The following is a 12,843-nucleotide window of genomic DNA, read 5'->3' on the forward strand; positions in this document are numbered from 1 at the left end:
AATGTTAGCAGCTGGCACTTCAGGTGAAATTGTGGGTTTTTAAAATTTTTTCCTTCAAGATAAGCTGCAGTACTGAGCAGTATCTGATAAGAGTCTCATCTACCCTGAAGTAGATATTTTTGGAGTTCTGCATCAAGAGATGGTTTTAAATCTTTCCCCACACCTTCCTTTTGCTGTTTCGTTTCTCAATACACAAAATGAAAAAGAACAGTAGGAGGAAAGATGAGAGAAATGGAGATTGAAGACCTTGCTCTCTTTTGCTGCTAATACGGTGTGTTTTTTACGGAAAAACACAATTTTTCCCAATATTATTTTAACTTATTGTCGTAAAAGAGGAGTATTCCCTTCAAGTTCTTATTAATTTAGTACAACCATGGAAAATATGCAGATATTTTATACACATTAAACAGCATTGCTGTAGGGGGGAGAAAAAATCCCATCAAGCTTTTCTCTGTCCGATTTTGGACAGTTATAACTCTCAAGTGTCACTACACTGACCATTTTCCACTTGGGTAGATAGATTACTCTGAAAGTGTATTGTGAGATCCAAGATTCCCAGCTATGAACTGCTGGAATAAGAAAATACACAAGAAGGACAATAGGTATGATGTAGTACTAATTTGTTTTAGATGATAGTCCTCTTCTTTACCAAGTTCTTCTCACTTTTTTATTATTTTCCCTTTTCAAAAGGATTGACATATTATCTCAAAATTTAGGATAATAACAAAAAATGATGTATGCATATGTGTGTAAAAACCAAACCAAAACTCCCCAGAACTTTTAACCAAAAGTTAAAACAAGAGGAAAAACCCCACAAAGAAGATAGCAACAGGTATTTCTACTCCACACAAAAACATAATACAATTCATCTTCAGTCCTAAATTGGAGATGTAGGAAGCCATGACCAGCTCTGTTCAGTCAGAAACCTTCCACCTTCAGCATCACAAAAATTTCTTACTCAAACCATCTCTGTGCATCAGACTGCTAATCTAATATAAAAGATTATGAATTAAAGTAAAAAGGAAAAAAAAAAATTCCTGAAAAGTAATCAGTAGTTTACTGTCAAAATAGGAGATGTCCAAAGTGGATTCTGCAGGGGAGTGTCCTAAATATGTGATTTAGAGAATTTTGATTAGTGATATGCTTCATGGTATAGCAAACAGGCCCACTATTTTTAACAGACAAAACCAAGCTGGGGAACTGCAATATACAGGAACAAAGAATTAAAATTAATTTTTGTCTAACTTTAGAGCTAGTAGAACAAAAAAAAAAACAAACCCAACCCACCACAATTTCCAACAGGTACATGTATAAAATGCTTTTAAGTGAGTCAAATCAACTGCTCGAAGAAAGAATGAGGAATGGTTTCTTAAAGTTGAAGTACTACTCAGAGATAAAGACATTATAACATGAATCAGTGAGCAAGCAATTAAGTGATCATCACACTGATCTATACAAATAGAAATATTATCTGGCAGTGCCTTATGCTATGGTACTGTTTTAGCACTTCAAGGAAGATATGGGCCAGCTGGGAAGAATCCAGAACAACAGTGAGTATGGTCAGAGTTTTCAAAGAACTCTGATATGGAAGAAAAACTTCTGATATGAAAAAACTCCTATATGAAAGAAGATAGAATGAATGGTGGGTTTTTAGCCTTCAGAAGGTAAAAATCACTATAGAGTATGTAGTGACAGGAAAACCATCTGCTCTTCAGTGTCCCATCTAAATTCTGAAACAATCCCATCATTCATACAGCGTTCAGGTTGCACAATTTAACATTACCAATAAAAGAGAAATTCAGCCATGGAAACATATAAAAATCTAAAGAAATACCAAATAATCTATCTACAAACTTCAGTTTTGTCTTATGCTTTGATATTCTATACTCATTTTACTAAAAAATTACTAAAAATTACACTTTGTGCATCTTCACTGATGGACAGTATTAATAATTCTACAACATTGGTAAATGTCACTGCAAAATGTTGCAGGTAACATTGAATATTACTGTACATATATTTGCTATTTTAACAAAAAATAAAATCCAAGCCCACATAAACTGCAGAGTCATTTACCTAAATTTACTTACATAATCCAAAAGGTATGCATTTAGTGCTCCTGTTCGATCCACCAGTGTAAACTTCATAATAAGAGCATACTGGAGCAGCTCAATACCTAAAGCTGACAAAACCCCCCCCCAAACAATCCATTTCTTAGAATGAATATATAAGACAAACCAAAACAAACTGACAATATCCCTCTTTTAATAGTAACTGACTTTGAATATTGTTATTAAAAGTATAAATTGACAGGCCAAAAACCAGAGGCTTTGAAGAGCAAAAGTTTGTATTTTGAGAGCACATTCCAATTTGCCTAGAAACAACTTAGAAGATGAGTCTATAAAAATGCAGAAAGATGTTTAAGGAATTATGCTAGTAAAATAAATGCTAGGACTTGCTTAGGTCTTAGATCCTACTCCTGATCTTTTATCTACGGAATATTAAAGGAGATTTGCTTTTAATTCATTGATAGTAAGATAGTGTTTTCAGCATTCCACCTGAATTCCTCTGAGGAAAACAATTTGTTTCATACGATATAGTAAAAGCTACCAGGTAAGGTCCTTATTCAGAAAAACTCTGCTGAGAGATCTGACAGTATTCCAGCATAAGTAAATGACTTAGAGCCATTCTCTCACTGGCAGCAGTAGCTGTTATGCTGCAAACAAAATATCTTAAACATACAAAGTTACTGCAACTCTACATCAGTCTTTTCTGGGTACATCTCCTGAAATGGGCTAGTCATTGTATGTTCAACTGATCTGACATACTTGTAGGTTATCACTTAGCCTAAAAATACAGATGATAGAAGAGTAATGTACATAAAATCATTAAATGTCAGAAAGCATTTAATGAATATTGTTTTCAATTTGAGATTTAAATGCCAATCACAGGTGTTGTAATGCTGCCAGTTATATATTACTTTACAGTTATTGAATAGAATATAATTATGACAGTTTAAGAGAAAGTTTAAGAGAACACTATATTGCTCAAATAGGTTTTATATTTCATGAAGTCTTTATCAAGTCTTTAGATACTGCTAGATATTCCAACTTACTATGTTGGAACATAAACTGATAACATGAAAATGTTCTTTTTCCTTAACGTGTTGTGAATTTTCAAGCTCCATTTTACCTCTAGCATTTATTTGAACGTGTTGACTACATAAAGTAACACAAAGAACACACAAAGCATGGAACACACATCCTGTTATGGTATAATTTCTTTCATTCAAGTATTATTTCTTGCAGAATCTCTGGAACACGCTTAGCACTGATCAGGTTTACAGAAGATAACAGTCTAACTTGTACAAGACTCTCCTTAAGTCACAAAAACTGTTATCTTCAAAAGGAAAAAAAAGACTAACCTCTGGGACTGCAAGCATTTGCACAGTTTAAAAATGACATCTGCGATCAAAAACTCAGCAATCTGTACAACAGGTGTTACTAGTGGTAGAAGAAACTACTGAACATAGTAAATCCTTTAATTCATACTATAATGGTTTCAAAAGTATTTGAACTGGTAAAAGGTGAATAAAATTTACTGCTTTATACTCTACATAACCATAAATTACATGCTTTCTGTACAAAACTGCAACCCAGAAACCAAAGTATTTTACATACACACTTCAGAATCAAAGCACAAAATTGCTGCAGGATAATATCATGTCAGCTGACCTTGTGCTATTTCAGTTGGTTCCCATGATGGTCGTTGTTCTGCTGCAATGGAACTTAGACTCTTGACAGGCTTTGGAGTTGAACACTGCTTGCACCTAGCATTTAGAACAAGAAATTGAGGCTAACCAAACACTGATTTATTTATACTCTAAGCTTTCTGCACAGAAAAAAAAGAAAAAAAATCTGATTTCCTTACTCAATGGGACGAGAAAAGTATTTCTATTGCTGTTTAAAATAACTATTTTACCAGAGACACAAGCTTTGGACCACATCAAACCCCTCAATGCTGCTTTTGAAATATCCCTGGGAAGAAATAATAATTTCGGAGTGAAGAAGACCACTTCAGTGAATAGAAAGGAAGAAAACTATACATCAAGGTTGAGAGAGTTGGGGCTGTTGAACCTGGAGAAGAGAAAGCTCTGGGAGGACCTTAGTGCAGCCTTCCAGTACTTAAATGAGGACTTATAAGAAAGGAGGAGAGAGAGACTTTGTACCAAGGCCCATAATCACAGGACAAGGGGCAATGGTTTTAAACTGAAAGACAGTAGGCTTAGATTGGACTTAAGGAAGAAATTCTTTACTGTGAGGGTGGTGAAACACTGGAACAGGTTGCCCAGTTCTGAAATGGATGCCCAGTCATTGGAAGTGCTCAAGGCCACGTGGGATGGGGCTTTGGACAACCTGGTCTAGGGGTAGTTGTCCTTGCCCATGGTAGGGAGGTTGGAATAGATGACCTTTAACAGCCCTTCCAACGCAAAAAATTCTGCAATTCTAAGATCACCGCATTGCTAAACATGTATTCATATGTCACTGCTGAATGTATATTAATGTGTCGCTACTTCATTGTTTAGCAATAAAACATCTCACTTTGTAAAAGCAGAAATGAAACTGAACTTGCAGCACACTAAAAACACAACTGGGCTGGAGGAGAAATTTATTTATACCTACGTTAAAAAATATTAATTATTAAACCAGTCTCTTTTTATTACACATATATTTACACCAGTAATTATAAATTTTACATGTGACATAGTAAGCCAATGCCGCAAGTGGACAAAAATATTGATGAACTGTATTGAAAGCTGTCCCCATTTGCTGCAAAGAATAAAATTACAGATCAACTATTTTTTCCAAATTAAGCTTCCTTGCTAGTATTTTACAGTTAGAACTTAAAATAGATATTTATTCTTTTTTAGTATTACATGCAAAATGTGTCATAAAAATCAATAGCACTAGTTTTTCTCAAGTGATATAAAGCTGAGCTCAGTGAAGTTACTTTTTTCCTTTAAAAAATACCCACATGCTAAAAAGTAACTTAGCTGTGAATCTTTTTATATCCAAGCGTGTTTGTTTATATATATATATGTATGACTAAAAATGCATATATATATGCTACACATATAAATATTTATGCAGATATTCAAGCTTATTCCTACAGCAAAAATAACTTTGCTTTCCATTCTATGATAAAGAATCTGGTTTAGACTTTGTTAAGTATATGCTACTGATAAAAAAGTATCAATATCCTTGAGAGGTTTCTTCCTAAATAGCCTATAAACACTCATGAAATATCTTGTGGAGCGTTGGTTTTTACAATACTGCCACTTAAACAGAGAACAATGTTTGAAGGTGAGTTGCGCGTAACTAGGGAAATACATGGCTTATGAAAGGCAAGGGGAAATACTTTGTACTGGTGAAGATCCAGTCTCAGTAGGAATACTCATACATTGCCTTTATTTAAAAGTGTGATGGACAGCCATATTTGAAAAGGTCAAAACAATGTATGACAAAAAATATTAATTCTCTGTATATATTTTATCAGGCCTCACGGGAAACTTCAGGGTCATGCAATATTTCTGTACAGAATTTTTTTTTTACTGCCTACAGGACTGAAGCAGTGCAACACAGCAGTCTCCTTGAACTTATGAGGAACTCCCTGCTGACAGGGAGGATCCAATAGCTTCAGTGAAGCAGACTGGTGTTTCTGAGCTCAGTATCTGCATGCAGCTGTGCAGTACTGGGACAACATACTGCTGCTAGCTCTCACTGAGCAGAAACACGGAAGTGCATGGCATAGCACAGGTATGACATGAGACCTAGATGTGTGTGCCACACTCCACAGCCTTGGAACTGAACCCCTTGAAGTTGTCTCTACAGTGACGGACATCCACAAACAGGTAAGGCGCTTCGCAGTGTTATGGATCTCAATAAATAGCAAATGGTGAGGAAAGGCTGTCCAAAATCCCTTATTTCTTCCAAAACCCAAGCTTTCCCAGCACTAGGAATGAGAGAGACATGGACTGACAGCCTGAAATTATTCTATGGGTGTCTATTTAAAAATTACCCGTGTACAAATAAAAACAGCGTATGGTTTTAAATCAACACGTTTTTACTTTAGTCTAACAAATAAGACCAGAAAATTGAAGATCTGTACTAAAAGAGGAAGATTTAGGCATTCTGCAGCCTAAAGAGACTCATATGTGTATTTCTGTCTCTGTAGTATACTGCCCTACCCTCACACCACAGACAAGACTGAACCTAGGGTGCTGTGTGATTATGGGATAAGATTTATAAAGCAAGATAAAGCCCAACTGTAGTAGGGATTTCATCCCTTATCTCTGTAATGCTGAACATGTTACATATTTTGCATCCCAGAATCTTTGGGTAAGTTAACTCTTAAGCACTGCAGTTCAATTACTGAAGAAAATTTTATCTATCACTGCAACTACTAAAATATCAACAATACTCTTAACCTACCCATAATATTTTATGTTCCCTTGTAAAAGAAATGGAGCTGAAAGATCTAATAATTCAAGATCATCTTCTGTGGATCTCACAGGAATAACACATTTAAATCTTTTTGTGAGCTTATAGACTTCCTTTAGTGTTCCACCTATTAAAAACAGAAAAATACGGGTTTTTAAATCGTAATCAAGAGTAAATTGAACATCATACATTACTTGGCTGATCAGATGCTGATTTCAGGACCTTCAATTAAAATTAAGATGCACTACTGAAAAGTGAAAAAATGGTCCATAACCTTCTCACTTACACAACAACAGACTCAGTAAGGAATCAAAGGTAGTCATTTATCAGAGCAGATGCCTTAGTATCTTCCTCATAGCTAACTACAAAGTAGTATTTAAGTTAACATCACTTCCACACAATTTCTTCCATGTTCTTACTAGCTTTCTTGGGAAAAGAAAAATAAAGCAGATTTTTTTGCAAGTGTTCCTAAGCAACTCTTTTTTTCAGCTTTTAAGTGGCAAAAATCTATTAATTTTTAACCAGCAGTTTATGAAAAAGTAGTTATTCAACTGCATCACAATTGACATGAGGTGGGAAATGTACAACTACCAAACTTCATGCTAACTTGAATGCTACTAAATTGGGTCCATGCTAGGAATACAGGAGAAATTAAATATATTACAGCTGGAACCCCAAGATTTTCCTTCCAACTCCAGTGACAGGAAAAAGTTCTTTCAAATTTATTGTAAATTGCAGGACAACCTGCCTTCAGTCTCTGTAGTATGAGCTGTGGAACTGATCTTTCTCACATTTCACCAATTCAGTGGAAATGTGGTAAATTTATTAGTTGAACACACAGAGAATAGTTATTTGGAAATAGTTCAATAAAAATATGATTTAATCAGCTTGTGGGCAACAAAAAAGTGAGCAAAATCTTTTAAAATAAACATATTCTACAACTGCGTTGTTTACCACTAACTATAACTAGAATGTTTCAAAGACTTTACAACAAGTATTTAGAACAATGGATTGTAAAATATTTATTGCATACATTTGTATTGCAGAGGTACCTAGAGAAGAAAATAAAGTTGCATTATTTCTAGTGATGAAAAAATGCACAACCGCATGAAACCTCCTCAATGAACTTAACTTCTAGTAAAAAAAATAACAGAGGCACATATATTTGAAACGGCTTCCCAGAAGGTAGAAAACAAAGATCCTCCAAGTACAGTGACAGAGATAAAGCCTCTCATACACATTTGAACCTTTATTCAAGAGATTAATATACACAATTCAGGGTGGTTTTAATGGACATTGCTAAAAGGTCTCCATAATTTCAACTTGGCTTTAATACCAAGTTATATCAGGCAAATGTATTCTGGCTTTTAAGAGACTAACATAAACCACAGAGAATTACCAGAGATTGACAGTGATATGAATCACAGTGATTTAATATACAAATAATGAGGATATGCAAAGAGCATATTAATTCTTCTCACTCCCTGTGGAAGGTCACGTAAAATTCTATCCAATATCCAAGTATTTCCTCAATTCCAGCCCAGCAGATGCCAAACACTCAAAGAGAAGTCCTTGCTTCAGCATAATGATTATAGGGAAGAATAAAGCATTGTGTTGCAAAGAGCAAACTGCTTGTGTTTAACAAACAAGTAAAATCTAGACCATGACGGTCTAATAAATGGCACAACCATTCCAGGGTCATGTGTATCTGGAACAGCACTGGGAAGATTTCTAAGAAGACTTCAAAATCTCCACCTCCAAAAACTTAAAGATAAAAATTAAAATAGCATATAGCTTTGGCACAGTTCATGAACAATGTTCTGGGGAAAAAAAAGTGCTAAAAACTCTATGCCTTTTCCTAGTGCTCCAGCATGAAGCACATATATCCACATACATACATACATACTTAGCTGTTCGCCCTTTAACATCTGAAAAAAACCCCAAACATATACCAAGTTATATTGCTCAGCTGTTTTTGGAAAATAGAGTACAAATAATGTATTTTTTCTTTTGTTTTCACGAAGATAAGATTAAACAAAAAAAGTCCAGTTTGGAACACGTGAAGTAATGCAGCTATCAGAACTTGCTGAATATAAAACGAAGAATAAAACAGAGAGGGTTTTGTCATTGACTGTTACACAAAGGAGCACCTGACTTACATTTTTGAATTCACACCACTGCCCACCAGGGCACAACTGAAGACTTTGTTTTAAACTTGGAATGGTACTATATGCAATTATTTATTACTGTTATTCTATTCAAAACATTCCTTGTTGGTATTCTTGCTAAATTATTTGAAGTTCAGTGGCTATTTCTCCTCCCTGAGGAAATCTGATAAAAACCGAACCAAACCAAAAAAGCCCCTCACACTGCGAGAAGCTGTATTAATGTGAAACAACACTGACATCCAGAGGCTGACAAAGTTAATTGTAGGCTTGTATTATCAGAAGTCTTCTAAAACTTTTCCACATCAATACTAAAAAATAGGGTTTTTTAGAAGACTCAGTGAGTTCCCTAATCAGAACTGAAAAATCAGAAAGCGCAGCTATAAAAAACCAATTCAGATGTTATTTTATCAGAATCGGTTATAAACTTATTGGTATTGATTTAAAATAGAATCACCTATATATACATAATATACACAATTCAGGGTGGTTTTAATGGACATTGCTAAAAGGTCTCCATAATTTCAAAGAAATTATGGAGAAGCATACTACTAGAAGCACCTTACAAGATCTTCACAGATTAATTGTTCCTGTTTGCACAACAGTAACGAAGTTCCAGCTGAGTTTTTCTTTCTTTGAAGATGCCTTTATGATCATCACTGCTTATACTGAATACAACTTCAACAGAACTTTGTAGATACCCAGGGTAGACACTGTGCCGTAAGAAGTGGCATATTTGCAGTTTATCTTACCTTCTATCATAAGCAAAGTATCTTCAGGCTGTTGAAGCATTTCATCATGCTTTACAAAATGGATAGTTATTTTCCTTTGTTTCTGGTCTTGTGTAGTCCATGTTACAGAATCATACCAGGATGTATTGTGCAATTCTGGGTTTGAGGCAGTAACAGCAGAGCCTTGTACAATAAAGTCAAAGTCATCTCCATCTGGAACTTCTTGCCTAAAACCATTTCCAAAATGAGTAAAGAAATTCTAACAGCTTCTCCTTAGAATCTAGCAACAAGGGCAATGGTACTCCAAATAAACATTAAAATATAGTCAAGAGAGTTAAAGTATATTCAGGAAACATAACTGTGGTTTATCAGTTCAAACATTTAGAGTTTTATAGCCAGTTATGACAAGGAATTAATTTCCATGTTAACAAATACGCTAAGTAATCTAAACTTATCTAGGAGCAGAGGGAGCCTAGTGGCTTTGTCCAAACATACGTAAATCCACAGAAAAACAAACATATCAGCTTTACATGATTTCAGTTTGGCCTTAAAAGGGCCACACAACTGCACATACCACTTCGGCAGAGTGAAAAGACCATATATAATTTCAAGTTTTCTGTTCTAGCCTATTTTACTTTGTGTACTTTGAGGGGGAAAACAGAAAAAAAGGGAAGGAGCAAACAAGCTTCACATATAAAGCAAAAAACTGCAACTCAGCACCAGAGTTTCATTCCTGTCCAGCTAGAGTGCACAATTTGTGCATTGGCAGTTGTCATCCGCAGAGAGGTAATGCAGGCCATTCAAATTTTGGCAGTATTACGAAAAACAGGCAAAAAGCTGGTGGCTGGCACACAAATTAAAAATGCATTAGAGTGTTTTCTACTAAACATTTCTTGTCTCAAGTGATATTTGTATCTAATAAATCTTGATCATCCAAAAAAATTCAAAGGGCTAGGAGAATGCTAACATGCCATCATTTAAATAAAGCACTACATTACACGAGTAACAATAAAGCTGTTTGCTTGGGACTGATGCTAGGCTAAGTCAGGCAAAAAGAAGTGATACAGAATTCAGATGATCATGAACAGTACTGTAATGCATGTCACTCTGTAGTTTAATCAAAAATAGAGCATTTCAATCAAATTTTCTTTCATTTTACACTAATATAGACCAGAAATGGTGTATGATTATTGGACTGAGCATTACTTGATATAGAGACAAACGCTATTAAAGGGAAAATAATGATAAAACGGTAAGTGAACTCACTCAGGTCAGAAAAAAAGACAAAAATACCAAGGTCATTGGCATTTCCCTGATACTTTTGGATGCAGAAAAGATGCCTTCTCTGGAAGATACACTTTAGTCAAAGATATTTTATTCATTCACTTGGAGACTACCACACCTTTTTGCATATCCTATTTTAAAACCGCAAAACAGAAATAGGTATTTAAATACATTTTCAGTATGGGAAAAACTGCACTGCTAAAATTGAAACACAACTGTTTTGATAGCAAAGGAGTCTCTAAATGGAACTCATCTGATGATTTAAAATTTTCCTGCCTGTTACCAGTGAGTTTCAAATCTCTGCTCAAAATGAAATACATTTACATTCAGCTCATTTTACACAAGAGAGAAGATGAAAATACACTGAAGATCTAGGCATGCCAAAACATACCGATCAATTTCTAATTCCTCTTACTCTGTGAAACACTTACAAAGAGTTGCATTTGGAACAATGAAGTTTAACAGACTGATAGAGCTTCTGGGGTTTGTAAGTTCTCAGTTTTGCTCTAATGCGATACTGTTGAGGAGCCATGCTGTTCACTACGGTCTTCAGTTCTGTGTTATTCAAATCCTGATGATCTGTCAATACTGAAAAATAACAAAACACAACCCCCACCACCCCAAACAAATCAACATGCATACTCACTGAACACCATAATATTTAGAATACAGGAAACAAGCATTGCAGGTATGCATTTTCCCTTAATTCCCAGCTTCTCTTCCCTTCCGAGTTGCAGTCTCAGTTTTATCCACACAACATGTTACTACAGTTCTTAAGATAACACAACAGGCTGTGGAAGCATGGTGTATTTCAGGGTACAGTAATTCAACATGTAGGAAAAACACAAATGAAAGTAGAGTATATAAATATGCTCTCTTCCTTTAAAAATGGAATAAAACCATTGTAACATTCATAGACTTGTACTCTTAGAATAGCTTTTCCCGTAAAATACATTAATTCAACCTTGATGTCTCAAAAATAGTTTTGCTTTTCAGTAAAAATAAAATTCACTTTGAGGTCAAAATGTTTCCTACCTGTAACAGGTAACTGCTGACATCTCTGTAAGTGTGATTCAAGATCTGAAATCAAGAAGAGTTTCCTAATTATTCTCCTTTCTTCTGTTCTTCTTTATCATGTGGACATAAAACCCAAGAGAGATAGACAGGTACACACACAAAACCAAAAGCTAAACAAAGGAAACTGGAAATCCTGATAAGGCAGCAAAGGAAAAAGCAAATTAAGAAGGAGACAAACAGTAAGTATCAGGAGTTAATACATTTGAGGAGAAATGAGTTAAAAAGCAATGCTCATCAAAATGAACACTTTTCAAATGTACACTGTGAATTATAGTACTCTCAAACTGTGTTCATCTCCCTGTGATCTTTCTGGATGATAGCATAAATACATTATTCTAGAAGCAACATGGACTGCCTTGTCCTTCCTCTGAACAACTTCTACTACATGTACACAATGCGGTAAATATGTGCAAAATTCTTTCTTCATTTGAAGTGCTATGGTTCTTCATATGAAGTGCTATATTCTTGACTTTTGCACCCTTTTAGAAATATTGAGTATGTTAATAATGGCTAAGTAACACAGGATTTCAAAAGCTAGAAGCAAAGATGCAAAGTATGTGCAAACAGCTTTAGAGTTTAATTCATTTTTAGTTATTCTTACACTGGGGTAAAAATACCATTCAAAGAATAATATGGGATCTGTAGAACCGTCTATGAAATCCTACTTTTCCTCAGTGCTGCACCTTGCAACTCTGCCATTGACACAACCCTCCACCTAATGGCTTCAGAAGGGCTCCTCAGCAAGCAGCTGTTTAGTAGTGTTTTCAGCCTGTCTCCGAGGAATCCCCTTTTAGAAGGAGAGAGTTATGTCACTCTGCTTTATGAGCTAATATAGTATGATTAAGAAAAGCATCTGTGTTTAATAATTTATTCACTATCTCCTGTGAAAGTATTTTTCCATGTATATGAAAGGCTTCTACTGCGAGACAGAAGGAAAGGGTAATGTCAATTTCCGGTCTAATAACCCAAAAGAATTCTCTAAAGCTTTGTACATGAAAGTAACATTATACACTTAGCAAAGCCCTAGCTGTGCTCTTAATCTCAACCATGCATGTGTTAGAAGCCCGAGCACATCAGCTTTTAACC

At 35.1% G+C, this 12,843-nt stretch overlaps 1 protein-coding gene across 2 annotated transcripts in view; it reads right to left on the reverse strand.

Moving 5' to 3' along the window:
* POT1 (protection of telomeres 1) overlaps positions 1–12,843 on the reverse strand; it is a 67,172-nt gene that overhangs the window by 2,398 nt on the left and 51,931 nt on the right. Inside the window, exons 12-17 of one of the 2 annotated variants that reach the window (XM_010135790.1) lie at positions 11,716–11,767; positions 11,112–11,268; positions 9,418–9,623; positions 6,492–6,627; positions 3,735–3,829; positions 2,091–2,182 (exon numbers count right to left, since the gene is read on the reverse strand). In XM_010135790.1, the coding sequence (XP_010134092.1) occupies positions 2,091–2,182; positions 3,735–3,829; positions 6,492–6,627; positions 9,418–9,623; positions 11,112–11,268; positions 11,716–11,767 (738 nt within the window). The remainder of the gene's footprint in view (positions 1–2,090; positions 2,183–3,734; positions 3,830–6,491; positions 6,628–9,417; positions 9,624–11,111; positions 11,269–11,715; positions 11,768–12,843) is intronic. The other variant, XM_010135789.1, reaches the window with a different exon arrangement.

Source organism: Buceros rhinoceros, unplaced genomic scaffold (genome assembly GCF_000710305.1).
Source record: "Buceros rhinoceros silvestris isolate BGI_N320 unplaced genomic scaffold, ASM71030v1 scaffold3435, whole genome shotgun sequence".
Classification (NCBI taxonomy): Eukaryota; Metazoa; Chordata; class Aves; order Bucerotiformes; family Bucerotidae; genus Buceros; species Buceros rhinoceros.